Raw genomic sequence first — 15,017 nt, forward strand, 5'->3', positions numbered from 1 at the left:
GTAGCCACCCCCCCCCCCCCCCCAAATTACATCTTTTAAGATTGAAAGTATTAAAAGTGTCACTGTGTTAACTGACTTAAGATGATGATTTTATAATACTTTTATTTTTTGTACATTAATGTTTTAACACTGCTGAAATATTGGGCTTATTTTCTAAAAATGGAGAGTGCAAAATCTAGTACAGCTCTACAAGTTAGCCAATCAGCTTCTAACTTCAGCTTGTTCAGTTAAGCAAATTTTAAAAATTTACAAAAAAAACAGTAAGCGGATTGGTTTCTATGCAGAGCTGTACCAGATTTTGCACTCTCCAGTTTTAGTAAATCAACCCCTATGCCTTTCCTCTGGTACCTCCCCTTCTACTTTAAAGCCACTTTTGTTTTAGGAAATCTCTCCTCCACAGGAATTCCTGCGCATTTGTTGAGTGTCAGATAGAATTTGAAAGGGAGGTAAAAGAAAAAAATTACATTTAAGCGAGAAAGGTTTAGAACCGCTAAGGATTTTTTTTTTCCAGTCTTTATTTTCCCCCACCTCCTATCCAGATGACAGGATTCAGACAGGACAGAAATAAAACAGAAATCCCATCTATAGTAACCCAGACAGCATTTAAAGTTAGACAGCAGAAACTTCTTAACAGAGAGAACATATAAAACCTGGTAAAATCTCTAACTGTTCCTTTAAGATACAAAAAAGTCCTAAATCTTCAGGTTATACTGCCACCTACAAGAGGACTGGACACTAGCAAACAAAAAAAAAACCCTCCTACTATCAGCAGGCCCCAGTTCTTTAGCATTCAGTCCCTCAATGGACTCCAAGAAAAAGATTTTACTGTATAAAAATCCTATGTTCTTTCTCATCCATTGTGGGAGACACAGGAAGTCTTCAAATTTAATGAAAACCAAAAGCAGTCTAGCTGAGGGATAGGCAACAGCAAACAAAATCTAACAGGCCCAGTGGAAACAATAGAAACTATGGACCATCTGCAGCTGAAAGAGCCACCTGAAGGACCTTATATCCAAAGCTGGCATCAGATGAGACAGACACATCCACCTGGCACAAAATGGGAATCCGTGGCTGAGAAATAGACTTACACTGTCTGACCCACATCTCAATGGAAGGCAATTTCCTTCGGATAAACTCCAGTCAGACTAAGAGATGAGAGAACAATATACTGATTAGCATAAAAGGCAGAGGCTGCCCTAGGCAGGAAGGAAGTCCTGGGCCTCAACGCCACCTTATCCCTAAGAAAGACCAAAGAGGGTTCTTTGCAAATTAAAGAGGAAATGGCTACAAGAAAAACGGTCTTTAGGGGGAGAAAAAGAGTAATGTCTCTAGGTGGGATCAAATGGCGGCTTCTGAAGCAGAGAGAACAGGGTTTAGATCCTATGGAGTCACAGGGGAACAGACAGGGGGAATAACACAGTAAACCACCTGCAAAAAAGGTCTTAATAAAAGAGTGAGAAGCCAACTGTCTCTGAAACAGAACGAAAGGAATGGATGGTGCTGAAAAACAAATGCTGGTCCAGACCCAACTGCAGGAAGGAGGGGATTTGTCCCACAGAGAAATTCCTGGGGTGATGAACCTTGCATGAAGTGGAATTTCTAGCTTTAAGCTGTCTAGGAATTGTTACTAAAGACAAATAGGCTGTTCACTTTGCACTTTGCATGGGAATTTTCCCCAGAGCTTAGTGAATATGGTGAAAGAATATTTGCCAAGAATACCCCATTAACATGCAAGGAAAGGAAAAAATAGCATTTTCCTTGCACATGACTGAATATTTGAAGCCAGCAGAGCTTCACCTCATTCCCTAAGCTCTGGGGAAATTCCCATGCAATGTGCAGTTTTCCCTTGAAAAGTGAACAATCTACAGTATTTGCCATTGGTAAATGAACCCCATAGACTCAGAGATACCTCTGTCCCTTAATACACAAGCTTCAAGAGCCATGCCATTAGAGAAAAAAAAAAAATTGACTTACAATTATCTTAAAAATCGAATTTTATAAAACTTCATAAATTTAGGGGATCCACACATCCTCACATGGCAATGATGAATATATGTTCTATTCATACATTTGTCTTGTACCATACACTACATAGGTTTATAAATTCTTTTGTTGACACAATCTGTTTCTCTTAAAGAAAGCACAGGTACCTGTTATTAGAATGGTGGCATTGTGTTACGCATTTTTCAGGCATCAGTCTGCTTCCTAGGTCAGTATAGTCAAACTGTATATGTGTGGTACCAAATGCATGCACTATGGATGTCACAGGAGCCGGTAGGGGATATTATGTCATGGAGATAATTGTAAAACAATTATTTGTTATACTTTAATAGTTAATATATGCTAATGGATTATGCATCTATGTTTCTACAATAATGACATCTTAGAAGTTCACAAAGTAACGGTTCAAAAATCAGGATGGCAAATCGGCCTTTAGGACAGTATATCTAAACAGTCTAGCAGGACCCACAGTGTGTCTGCAAGAAGTCTTACCAAGTCAGCATACAACATCTGCTTAGGCCATCAAGAAGACATGGGAGACAAGACTCCACCAACAACCAAGGCTGGTCCTCGGTGTCAACCTAATTAGCCTGTGCACAGACAATACTGATTTTTGCACATTGATAAAACATGTGGAGGTCTGGAGTAAAATTGGGAAAGAGAACTGCCTCAACGCTACCATCAGTCCCCAGACTATCATGCAATAAGAGGAGAATCATATGGCTTTTAAACTGAAGAGTTTGAATCAGAGACCAGAGAGTCTGAATCTTAAAACACTCTGGCCTGGGATGTGTCCAGAATCAGGCCAAAATTCTCCAAGTGATGAGATGGTTCCAGCAACAAGTTTTTAAGGTTCAGGATCCACTTGAACTTCTGTAAAGCAGTCAAAGAAATGGTATCTGACTGAGCCCTCTATCACTGTTCCCTCAACAGGAGGCCGTCTCAGTATTTAACAATGGGGATGTCATGAGAGTGCAACAGGGTCAACACTGGAACCAGCACCTTTGTGAACACCTGAGTTGACAAACAAAGGCAAAATAGCAGGGCCACAAACTGAAGTGCAGGGGCTCTACAACAATCCTCAGAAAACGCTGGTGAGCTGGAAAGATGGACACATGTAAGTATCTTTGATGTCCAAAGAAGCCATAAAGTCCTCCTGACAAAGGGAAGCAATGATAGAACTGGTAAATTCTCTTTGTGGACCTAAAAGTAAACATTTAAGGATTTGAGAACAAGGATGGGGTGAATGACCTGTTTGGGATTTTTACATAGTTAACAAGTTGTTATGTCTAACATATCTGGTTAGTTTGCTCAGGAGTGCACCTGCTTGTGTGCCCCCATAGCAAACTGCTTGCGGCGGGGATACCCAGCAGGGAGGGGCCGGGAGCACCAGCATGGGACCCGAGAACAGGAAGATCCGGGCTGCTCTGTGCAAAACCATTACACAGAGCAGGTAAGTATAACCTGTTTGTTATTTTAATGTAAAAAAAAAATGAGGGTTTAGTAACACTTCAAGAACATTACCAACATTTAGGTCTGGTGCGAAAGGCATTGTGCCACAAAGTGCATGTGTAAAAAACATTCTGACAAAATAACTCCTCAGTCCAACACCAAATTTCCCTATGCATATGCACCGACAGGAGACATATGTGAGAAAGAAGGAGAGAGATATCCAGCAAGCCCTCACAGATGATATTCAATACCACAGTCATTTGTCCACAAGCAGAGGGCCAACTGAATTGTAGGTTAGATCCCTTGTAAGGGATTTTGTCCAGTCAGACAAAGTCTGTCAAAGAAAAATCGCAGTCAAAGTTAAGATACAAGATATGAGCTATGGCAGGATCCACAGAGGGAATTGACCACTTTTTATCAAAATCCTCATCAAATGGATAAAAGGCCAGCAAGCACTTAGAGGAGCAAACAACCCATCAGGGTGATTCCAACTTTTGTATAAAAACAATTAGATAAGCGGGTGGAAAGGGAAAGACCTAAGGTTGGAAAAAGCACTGGAAGAAGCACCAACCTGATCCTCTACTTTTAATAGTGTGAGCACAGCAAAAAAAACGGTCTCTTATAACCTGGGAGTAGTTGCAGTTGACTGTGGTTCAGAAGCTGCTATGGCTGCTGGACGATTAGATACTGAATCTGCCAGACTACATTTATGGTCAGATTCAACAAAGACCTAGATCATGAATGACAGTAGTGAAAACCTCAGACAAGGGGGGCAAAGGACCCAGCTACACCCAACAGAGCAAAGGGGGACTCCAAAGACAAGAAAGACTTTAATAGTAGAAGACAACAAGATTCCAGGCTGCAGACATCAGCACCCTCAATTGGTGTGATACAAGCAGCCCCTAACCTGACAGTGAAAAATGAGCTGGGGGCACCTGTTACAGTGGGATTGTAGTATCTTGTCTATAATCAGATATGTTGCAGTCACATAGCAGTAAGGCCAGCCATAGATGGTTCAAAGAGAAAAAAAATGTTAGAAAAAAAAAAAGACAGGTTAACCACTTCCCGATCGCTGCGCGCCGATGTACATCCGCAGAATGGCACGGGTGTGCAAAAGGTCGCGCGCCCATCGCGGGAGAGAGTGCCCAGGGGCTCTATGTCCGCCGGTGGCTGTGACCGCGACGAGGAGGGGCAGAACAGGGTAATGCAATGTAAACAAGGCATTTCCCTGTTCTGCCTAGTGACATGACAGGGATCTACTGCTCCCTGTCATTGGGAGCAGTGATCTCTGTCATGTCCTAGGTAGCCCATCCCCCCTACAGTTAGAACACGCTGAGGGAACACATTTAACCCCTTGATCGTACCCTAGTGTTTAACCCCAGTTCCCTGCCAGTGACATTTACACAGTAATCAGTGGCTATTTTTAGCTCTGATCGCTGTATAAATGTCAATGGTCCCAAAATTGTGTCAAAAGTGTTCGATCTGTCTGCCGCAATGTTGCAGTCCTGATAAAAATCGCAGATCACTGCCATTAATAATAAAAAAAAATTATAATATAAATGCCATAAATCTATCCCTATTTTGTTGATGCTATAACTTTTGCACAAACCAATCAATATACACTTATTTTTTTACCAAAAATATGTAAAAGAATACATATCAACCTAAACTGAGAAAGAAATTTGTTTTTTTTCTATATATTTTTTGGGGATATTATAGCAAAAAGTAAAAAATATTGCTTTTCTTTTCAAAATTGTCGCTATTTTTTTGTTTATAGCGCAAAAAATAATCAAATACCACCAAAAGAAAGCTCTATTTGTGGGAAAAGAAGGACAAAAATTTTGTTTGGGTACAACATCGCACGACCGCGCAATTGTCAGTTAAAGCCACACAGTGCAGAATCGCAAAAAATTGCAAAAAATGCTCTGGTCAGGAAGGGGGTAAAATCTTCCGGGGCTGAAGTGGTTAATATTTACAACAGCAGAAATGCAGAAAAGTCATCCATCCTCTTAGGACACCAGCAAAAAAATGAGATATGCTTGTAGGGGTTTTAACCTGCTGTGGCCATTAGTTCATTTGTTTGCCAGTGTTTAATCCTCCTATAGATGGCAGTAAACCCAATGGTTTAAGACTTCATGTGTCCAAAATTGGATAGGAATGTGATGCACAAATGCAATAAATAGTCATGTCATATGTTCCCAGGGACAAATCAAATTTATAGATCATAACCTACTATTTATTAAATGTAGATACTGTAGATCGTGAATGCCATGAATTATATGTACTTAGACAAAGAGTTTACTGGCACGGGCAAGGCACTGCTTCCTGTAATGTTAAACCCCATTCCTTTTACTTAAAATAGATATAGTACATGAATGTCACCACTTGCTAGATTAAATGAGTGATGTTTTGCTAAAGGGACACCACCCATTAAACATAAACAGCTCAGTAATCACTGCAAGCAGACTCTAGCCATGCTCTAAATCAAAGTCAGGAGCTGATAATGTAGGAAGCATCTCCTGATTGGTCACATCCCCCGGAATGCACTTCTATTGTCAGGTGCATGAGAAATCCTTTTTACAAGTCTATGTTTTTTTTCCTCTGGACTTATCAGTGGACTAGCATTTCCCTCACCACAGACCTTATCATCCATGAACTTAGCCATATCTCCAATGGCCCAGCATTCCTATGATGAAAGGCATTACTGAAAACAAAAGTCTTACTCACTTATTTAACTTTAGACAGCAGCTATGCATGCAGGCACAGTTCCTTTGCTTTAATCAAGCAGTTTGACTTTTTAATTTGACAAGCACATTAACATGCAAATTCAGACTGCCCAAATATGCATATATATATATATATAGGCAGTATATACATATTAAGATAGGCAAGTGAATGTTGGGGTTTAAAAATGGCTTATACTTATAAGGGTCATCAACTGATTTGGCCAAATCAAATGTGCAACTTTACTACTTTACTTTAGAAACTCACCCAGACGTATTAGGTGTTATTAGTATTACAAGAAGAAAGATGAGTAAAGGCCCATTCCCAATAAGCCCCAAAAAGGACTCACTTACATACTCTTTTCTAAGGCACTCTTCCTTTCTTCTTCTGTTTCTTCAGGGGAATAGGAGGAAACAACAGACGTTTCAGAAACTATAGACTCTTTCTTTCTGGAGTCTGGGAGGTAGGGTATGTGCGGATCCTGAAAAAAAAAAGATTAAACCATCTTCTATAGACAAAACCATATTTGTCATTTGTATGAATTAATTAATTGCTGTAATTAGTTATATAGATTAACAGAAGTAGAAAGAGCTGGCAGGCGTTTCATGTCTAGAGAACAGAGGGCCTGGATGGCAACCTCTTAATATATACCAGTGGCATAACAGCTGAGATGCACAAGGTTCCAGCCACTACCCAGCCCACAACTCTAGGGGATCCAGAAATGGCTTTGCTTATTAAAGAAATCTCTGTAGAAATAGAAGCATCACCATGGTCATAAGACTCCCAAAAGATCAAAAGTTTGCTGTTTTGAGTAAGGTATCTGTGTTTCTGGTGGGAGTTATTAAAGAGCATTTCCAAACAAAATAGTGTAAATCCAGTGAAAAGGCAGACAGATGTTCATATGTGCAAATAGCAGTAAAGAGCCAGCAGAGTATAGGTTCTGCCTCACCCCTACATAATCAAGAGACCCACTTTGGTTTCCAGTTGTGTCAATAAGAAGGTCATGATTTGTAGTCAGTTCCAAAAAAAATATATACACGCCTACAATAACATGACTGATTCAATATGGAAATATGATACTTCCTTGTGGTCTGTTACCTCCACTTCTTCCTGTGACCCCCAAATCCTGGGGGTGTTAGTGCAAATAAGAGTAAATGACAGTAATATTATAACTGGACCTTTTAGAGCAGGAGTATTAAATTAAAATTCATGGAGGTCTGGTCAGAAAAATATTCTTACAACAAAGGTCCTAATCGCATGTTTATACGATGATTTAGATCCTTCACATCACAGCCCCCACCTCTTATATCTCAATCCTATACTTACATTGGTGTCCTCAGTCCCCCCTACATATCACAATCCCCCCTTTTACATCACAGTTCCACACTTCACACCATTACCTCTTCACAGTAGTGTTCTCTGCCCCCCTTCAAACTCCCCCCATCCCTTTCACAGTACACCTCTGAATTCCCCCTCACATCATACCCCCCCTTTGTTCACAGCAGTGTCCTCAACCTCCCTTCCCATTTACTACGGCCCCGCATCCCCCAACATTAGTGTCCCCTGCCCCCATTCATATCATCCCCCTACAGTAGTGTCCACCTCTGCATCCTTCAACCCCCCACCCACAATAATGTCTCCTCTGCTCTCCTTCACCACGCCACACCCCCCCCCCCCTTACAATAATGTTTTCCTCTGCTCCCTTCACATTTTCTCTACTGTAGCTATCCTGCAGCATCCCCCCTGACTGTTGGCTGTTTGGTGATTATACCCCTCAGCTTTAGTTTCACCTGCTATCTAAGACAACCTATTACATGCAGTAAGAAGAAAAGGGGATCTGACAAGGTGGACCCTGCAGTAAGTTAAAGTGGTTGTAAAGGCAGAAGGTTTTTTTTATCTTAATGCATGCTATACATTAAGATAAAAAGCCTTTTGTGTGCAGCAGCCCCCCTCAGCTCCCTTAATACTTACCTGAGCCCCCTCTCAATCCAGCGATGTCAACGAGTGCCTCGGCCATCTGGGACTCTCCCTCCTGATTGGCTGAGACACAGCAGTGGTGCCATTTGTTCCCGCTGCTGTCAATCAAAGACAGTTAGTCAATGAGGAGAGAGATGGGGCGAGGCCAAACAGAGGCTCCATGTCTGAATGGATACACAGAGCTGCAGCTCGGCTTGGGTGCCCCCATAGCAAGCTGCTTGCTGTAGGGGAACTCAACAGGAGGGAGGGACCAGGAGAACCGAAGAGGGACCCGAGAAGAAGAGGATCTGAGCTGCTCTGTACAAAACCACTGCACAGAGCAGGTAAATATAACATGCTTGTTATTTTTATAGAAAAACGAGACTTTACAATCACTTTAAGCAGGAATGACCAGGGCTGGCCCAACCATGGGTCCACTAGACCCAGACGATGCCCTGCGAGGGGCAGCAAATCAGGGGCGGACTGGGCCTGGGTTAGGGTGTGCGGCATGGAGAGGCACAGGCCCAGTGTTGAGGAGGGAGGGAGAGAGCTTCAGGGTTCGTGGAACTTTGGGCTTCTCTGCTGCTGCCGAAGCCGCAGGCTTTTCCTCTCTGACGGCCCGCCCACCACCTGTAGCACAAAGACCAAAAGGGTTTTGGAGCACTTCCTTTGGCTCTGTGATAGGTGTCTAATAGGTGGTGGACGGGGACAGAAGTCCTCCGACGCCCACTGTCGGTGACAGCCGACTTGGTGCAGCTGTCCTAGAAGGAGGGGATGTGCACATTGCTCTGTCCAGCATGCCTGAGCTTGTCACACACATCCCTTCTCCCGCCCCTCTTCCTCTGCCTGTGTGCTGCATCTGTTAAAGGGATGTAGAGGTAGCAAGATTAAACAAGCATCCAACAGCCCCCTCTCTCTCTCTCTGCCTCCCTCTCTGTTCCTCTCCCTGCACCCCCTTTCTCCCTGCCCTCTCTCTGGTGGTAGGTGACTGCAGCAAGTAACAATCCACATCTGGTGGCAGGCAACGGTGGCAAGTGACAATCTGCATCTGGTGGCAGGCAACGGTGGCAAGTGACAATCTGCATCTGGTGGCAGGCAACAGTGGCAAGTGACAATCTGCATCTGGTGGCAGGCAATGGTGGCACGCTTCATCTGGTGGCAAGTGATAAGCTCAGGGTTCCCACTGATTCTGCATTATGGTGAGTTAAACTATTTCATTATATATTACAATGTAGTAATAGAAATAATATGATGTCAGGGTGATTTAAGTGTTAACACCAGCCATTCACCTGACAAATCACCCCCGTTGCTGATCAACCCTGAGACTACATTCCCCCCGTCCTTGGCAAAATTGTTCCTGAATGACAGTTTGGAAATGTGGTCACCCTGGGGGGGGGGGGGGGGGGGGGGGCAGGGTGCCAATTTCCCCTCTGGGCAGCTCTGATACCCCATACAAAGGACGCACCGCTTCACTCAGGCTGTGCACACCCTCCGTCCCCTCCCCTTGCATTGGGGTCAGCTTGAGATTCTCAACAAGTGGAATGGTTATCCCATAAATGAACCAAAGGCTTTCATATACTAATGTCTGGTAAGTGGCCAACTTATGCGGTTGTGGTGTTGTCACTGGATTTCAGTCACATGAAACACGCATGAGAAATCAAGAGCACAGAAATAGCACAAATATAGTGGATGGTCCACTCAAGGACATAGGCACGAGCACTATTGGATATAAATTGATATATTTATTTATGTTTACAATTGGATTATAATTTATTTAATTTATGTATTAAGGTGTTTAATTTAGTGGTAGATACATAAGTGTAGTCACAAAATATCCTTTAATCATATGTTAATTAATTTACTTATTTGATTGTTGTAGAGTAAGTGGTTTCTTTACTAAAATCACTAAAGGTAGCGCAGTCAGAACTTGATACATACATCCATGGGAGAACTCCTAATGTGAAGGGGGAGACTTCTGATGTAAAGAGGGATTCTGATGTTAAAGGGGGACTTCTGATGTAAGTAGGGACTACTGATGCAAAGGGGAACTCCTAATGTAAAGGGGGGGACCTCTGATGTAAAAGGAGACTCTTGATGTTAATTAGGGGGCTCTCGATGTGAAAGGTGGCTCCTGATGCTAAGTATGGAGCTCCGGATGTTAAGGGGGAATCCTGATGTGAAGTGGGGGTGCCGTTGCACGTAAATCTGACTTCCTGATACGTTGAATTTTAGTTGTAATTATCATGATATAAAATAATGGATGTGGGGGCCTTTTGGTGGGCATGATTTTTTTTTTGGGGGGGGGGGGCATTTTATTCTTGGCTCCAGGCAGCACAATGTCTTGGGCCAGCCCTGTGAATGACTTCCACTTCTTTCAAGACTTTGCTTATACTGATGCAGGGTAAGCTGGCCATACACTAATAGAGTTTCATTTGAATTCCTTTTTGATTTTAAGAACGTTTGTTAAATTTTCTAGTGGTTAGTGGGGTCAAATTGTCAATTATTTTCAACTGCAATGATGAGAAAATTAGAAGTAGCAGGAACAACATTTTTTCTCGAATTAACAAATTTCAAACAATGTATGTAGTTTTGTTCAGAAAATTACATCCATTCCAAAATCAAATGTTAAAAGGAATTTCAATTTTGAAGTATATTTGAATGACATTCATCAAGTACTGAGCATAAATAAAAAAAGTTGTATCTCTGCGCTGCAATGGGAGCTGATACAGATAAGTAATATACAGTGCCTTGCAAAAGTATTCACCCCTTGGCATTTTTCGTGTTTTGTTGCCTCACAACCTTGAGGATTTGCATCATTTAATTTACAGAACATGCCCACAACTTTGAAGATTTTTTTTTTTTATTGTGAAGCAAACAACAAATAGGACAAAATAACAGAAAAAGTCAATATGCATAACTATTCACTCCCCCTAAAGTCAATACTTTGTAGCGTCACCTTTTGTGGCTATCACAGCTCCAAGTCACTTTGGATAAGTCTCTATGAGCTTGCCACATCTTACCAGTGGGATTTTTACCCATTCCTCCCTGCAAAACTGTTCCAGCTCCTTCAAGTTGGATGGTTTGCGCTTGTGAACAGCAATCTTTAAGTCTGACCACAGATTTTCTATTGGATTTACATGTTTCCCCTTAAACCACTCAAGTGTTGCTTTAGCAGTGTGTTTGGGGTCATTGTCCAGCTGGTACAGGTTTTCCTCAAGAATATCCCTGTATTTAGCACCATCCATCTTTCCCTCAACTCTGACCAGTTTCCCAGTCCTGACTGCTGAAAAACATCCCCACAGCATGATGCTGCCACCACCATGTTTCACTGTGGGGATGGTGTTCTTTGGGTGTTGTGATGTGTTGGGTTTGCACCAGACGTAGCATTTTCTTTGATGGACAAAAAGTTCAATTATAGTCTCATCAGACCAGAGCACCTTCCTCCATACATTTTGGGATTCTCCCACACGCCTTTTCGCAAACTCAAAACGCGTCATTTTGTTTTTTGCTGAAAGTAATGGCTTTCTTCTGGCCACTCTGCCATAAAGCCCAAGTCTATGGAGCGTACGGCTTATTGTCGTCCTATGTACAGATACTCCAGTCTCTGCTGTGGAACTCTGCAGCTCCTCCAGGGTTAGCTTAGGTCTCTGTGCTGCCTCTCTGATTAATGCCCTCCCTGCGTGGCCCGTGAGTTTTGGTGTGGTCTCTTGGCAGGTTTGCTGTTGTGCCATGTTCTTTCCATTTGGTTATGATAGATTTGATGGTGCTCCTAAGGATCATCAAAGATTTGGATATTTTTTTAATAACCTAACCCTGACTTGTACTTCTCAACAACATTGTCCCTTACTTGTTTGGAGAGTTCCTTGGTCTTCATGGCAGTGTTTGGTTAGTGGTGCCTCTTGCTTAGGTGTTGCAGCCTCCGGGGCCTTTTAAAAAGCTGTGTATATGTAATGACAGATCATGTGGCACTTAGATTGCACAAAGTTGGACATCATTTCACTAATCATGTGACTTCTGACGGTAATTGGTTACACCAGAGCTTTTTATGGGCTTCATTTTTATTTCTGAAAAATAGTTTTATGTTTATATTTTTCTAATTTTACTTCACCAACTTAGACTATTGTGTTCTGATCCATCACATATAATTCAGATTAAAAAAAATTGAACTAAAGGCTGTAATATAACAAAATAGGTAAAAAGCCAAGGGGGTGAATACTTTTGCAAGGCACTATACTAAACTTATACATAATCTTAAGAAAGAAATTGTGTGTAGCGCCAAAAGTAAATAGACAGCAATGAAATGTGAATACTGTGTTATAAATGGACAGCACATTGAAATAAAGTCCAAAAAACTATTCAAGTGAAAAAAATGCTAAAGTAAAAAAATATATATATACAAGTCCAATCCTAAATAAAAATTAAAAACCAATTTAGTGAAAAATATACATTTACATGCATAGTCCCATGATAGGATCAGCAATCTAAAATTATTGGTGAAATAGTTCAGTGCAAAGATGTGCACAAAAAATTGGTGCTGACTTGAAAAGTGAAGAGGAGCACTGTACTGGATCACCTCCTCACTTTTCAAGTCACCACCAATTTTTTTGAGCACATCTTTGCACTGAACTATTGTGCTTTCACCAATACGTTTATATTGCTGCTTCTATCATGGGACTGTGCATGTAAATTTATATTTTTCACTATATTGTTTTTTCATTTTCATTTAATATTGGACTTGGATATATATTTGTTTTACTTTAGCATTTTTTCACTTTAATAGTTTTTTGGACTTTATTTTAATGTGCTGTCCATTTATAACACAGTATTGACATTTCATCGCTGTTTATTTACTTTTGGCGCTACACACAATTTCTTTCGTAAGATTATGTATAAGTTTAGTACAGTGCCTTGCAAAAGTATTCACCACCTTGGCTTTTTACCTATTTTGTTACATTACAGCCTTTAGTTTGGTTTCTTAGGCACTGGTACCTGTACATTATTTCTGTAACCAGTGTAATTTTGCTTTTCAGCGGAGTGGCAATAATGGATGCACATCTAAATAAGCCCTTAGAAACCAACTAAAATCTGAGTTTGGGTTGGAGTTTGTGTTTATGGCCAAGCTGGATTCACATAGACTGGGTGATCACTGGTAAACTAAGGGGTGAACTAAATAGGGTGTTCATCTCCCCTTTGTTTGACAATCCCTTGCTTATTAGTCTTGAAAATGCAGAGAAATGTTTTTCAAGATTCGCATACTATTGACTTTAATAGTAGAACGCATTAAAAGTTTGCAATTTGCGGATTTTGGAATGTGTTTGCCAAACCTGCACTTGAATTGAACCCATGCAGATTCATTCATCACTATTTCTCTTGGTCTCTGTCGTGATCTCTGAGAATCTATAACTTCACATTAGGGCAGTTATAATGGTCAGAGATTTGTTTTACAGCTCTTTTACGGCTTGTTAAGAATTAGCAAATAGTTTAATTTCTATAGTTTGAGCACAGGTGCTCTTCAAGGCGTTCACATTATAACAGTGTTTAGAAACTGGCATATACTGATGCCTGTCTACTCTCATCATGAACTGAAGAATGGAGTGGGCTGCTAGGGTGCCCAAGGGGAAAAGCTGTGCACAAAAGTTTCAGTTTGCAGAACTCACCGCTAAAACTTTTTCTGCACTGTGTAACTCACTGATAAATTATTATGAATGTTTACAGTTTTTATCTGTCAGAATAGCATATCACAGTATGGTCCATATGCATATGGTCCAAAATAAGAAATAACTTTTAGCAAGTGTCTTTTTTTTCTACACGTGGATGCAGTGCTCCTCTGCACAATAATATATATACCAGTCAGTGCAGTGAATGTATTCGTTAGGATATGTGATTGTACTGTGCTCATTTGGTACAGTAACATAGAAAACTGTACATGAGATGTACAGCTTAAGTGCCTCTCCGTTCCATATATTATTGATTAGTAGAAGAAATGCTGCCAGTGTAGACATTCTAGTAAAAAGCATTCATCAATGCCATAATAGCCTTTCTCATAGAAAAGCAAGCTAAAAGCTTTGGGAATTGTGAAGCTAGCTTTTCCATAAAATTCAGCATACAGATCCCAGCCTGGCCGATACCTGGAAAACGTGGGCACCAAGTCAACAACTGTCATTCATCTGACCAGCATAGTAACTGTCACCAACACAGTAAATGTCACTAACATACATGGAGAGATTTATTAATAAGTAAGGGTCCTTTCACACTGGGGCGGTTTGCAGGCGCTATTGCGCTAATAATAGCGCCTGCAAACCGACCCGAAAGTGCCGCTGCTTTCATTCCAGTGTGAAAGCCCCGAGGGCTTTCACACTGGAGCGATGCGCTGGCAGGACGGTAAAAAAAGTCCTGCTAGCAGCATCTTCGGAGCGGTGAAAGAGCGGAGTGTATACCGCTCCTTCACCCCTCCTGCCCATTGAAATCAATGGGACGGCGCGACTATACAGCCGGCAAAGCGGCTCTGCAGAGGCACTTTGCGGTGGTTTTTAACCATTTCTCGGCCACTAGCGGGGGTAAAACCGCCCCGCTAGCGGCCGCATACCGGCGGTAAAGTGCCGCTTACGACAGCGGCGCTTTACCGCCGCCGCCGCCCGCCACAGTGTGATAGGGCTCTAAGGTTTGCACCTGCTCGTTTTTGCAGTTATAGTTTTTGTTGCTGTTTAGGTACTATATTTGTTAAAGGGTTTCAACAGGCCAAACGTTTTCTTTTATAGTTGTTATTGTTGTTAGAGTGGGGAAGACATAGAACCCTATAAGGTTTTTATTGCTGTATGGTAGGGATGAGCTTCAAGTTCGAGTCGAACTCATGTTCCCCAGGTCCCCAAACACTTTTTATGACA

The 15,017-nt window shown here is 41.6% G+C and overlaps 1 protein-coding gene across 7 annotated transcripts in view; it reads right to left on the bottom strand.

Moving 5' to 3' along the window:
* ARHGEF25 (Rho guanine nucleotide exchange factor 25) overlaps positions 1–15,017 on the bottom strand; it is a 500,546-nt gene that overhangs the window by 65,066 nt on the left and 420,463 nt on the right. For all 7 annotated transcript variants that reach the window (XM_073613762.1, XM_073613763.1, XM_073613764.1 and 4 more), the window contains one exon: positions 6,531–6,658. In XM_073613762.1, the coding sequence (XP_073469863.1) occupies positions 6,531–6,658 (128 nt within the window). The remainder of the gene's footprint in view (positions 1–6,530; positions 6,659–15,017) is intronic.

The sequence above is a fragment of the Aquarana catesbeiana genome, linkage group LG02, assembly GCF_042186555.1.
Source record: "Aquarana catesbeiana isolate 2022-GZ linkage group LG02, ASM4218655v1, whole genome shotgun sequence".
NCBI lineage: Eukaryota > Metazoa > Chordata > Amphibia > Anura > Ranidae > Aquarana > Aquarana catesbeiana.